Source organism: Microtus ochrogaster, unplaced genomic scaffold (assembly GCF_000317375.1).
Source record: "Microtus ochrogaster isolate Prairie Vole_2 unplaced genomic scaffold, MicOch1.0 UNK15, whole genome shotgun sequence".
In the NCBI taxonomy this organism is placed as follows: domain Eukaryota; kingdom Metazoa; phylum Chordata; class Mammalia; order Rodentia; family Cricetidae; genus Microtus; species Microtus ochrogaster.
In genome coordinates this window covers 1,829,420-1,830,109 of record NW_004949113.1, presented here as the reverse complement: position 1 = coordinate 1,830,109, position 690 = coordinate 1,829,420, and the positions used below count along the sequence as shown (strand labels likewise).

The 690-nt window shown below is 65.5% G+C and overlaps 1 protein-coding gene across 1 annotated transcript in view; it reads left to right on the top strand.

The window, feature by feature from the left end:
- The first annotated feature begins 472 nt into the window (after window positions 1–472).
- Dnaja2 (DnaJ heat shock protein family (Hsp40) member A2) overlaps window positions 473–690 on the top strand; it is a 22,922-nt gene continuing 22,704 nt past the window's right edge. The window contains exon 1 of the mRNA XM_005367015.3: window positions 473–646. Coding sequence (XP_005367072.1) covers window positions 569–646 — 78 coding nt within the window. The 5' untranslated portion in view covers window positions 473–568. The remainder of the gene's footprint in view (window positions 647–690) is intronic.

Below are 690 nucleotides of genomic sequence, written 5' to 3'. Positions count from 1 at the left end.
TGGCTACGCCTTTAAAATCCGTCTGCTAGATATGTACATATGTATATATGAGTATTTATGAATGAAATTGTTTCCCTACGCGGGGATGCTGAGGGGGAAGTTAAGGAGATGAAATGAATTGGTGAACGTGCTGATAAAATCATATCAGGGGTGTCACACGCTGTTTGGGAGCCGCACACACTCACACCCACGTGCTGTTTTTCACCGCGGCCCCGGGAGTACCACCCCAGGATTCCAGGGTCGGCTTCTTCCCTCAGGCCTCGGCTGCACCGAGAGTTCCTTCCGAACGCCGAGCAGAGATCTCCTCCACGGAGCCGCGGCTCACGCGTGGCCGAGCGGCGTGAGGAAATGGACCCCACCTGCCGCTCACCGGCGCCCACCGCCCAACCGCCCCGCCCGGCCCCGGGGGCGGGCCTGTGCGCCTACGTCATGGCGCTGCGCCGGGTCAAAGTTCAGCCCCGCCCGCGTCCCCTCGCCGTCTCCTCGGCCTGCGCCGCCGCCGCTCGTGGTCCGGGTCGCGCTCCTTCCGCTCCGCCGCCTGCTCGCGAGTGCTGCCCGGCAGGCCGCCATGGCGAACGTGGCCGACACGAAGCTGTACGACATCCTGGGCGTCCCTCCCGGCGCCAGCGAGAACGAGCTGAAGAAGGTACTGGAGCGAGCCGGCGGGCGGGCGGGGCGAGGGCGCGGGGC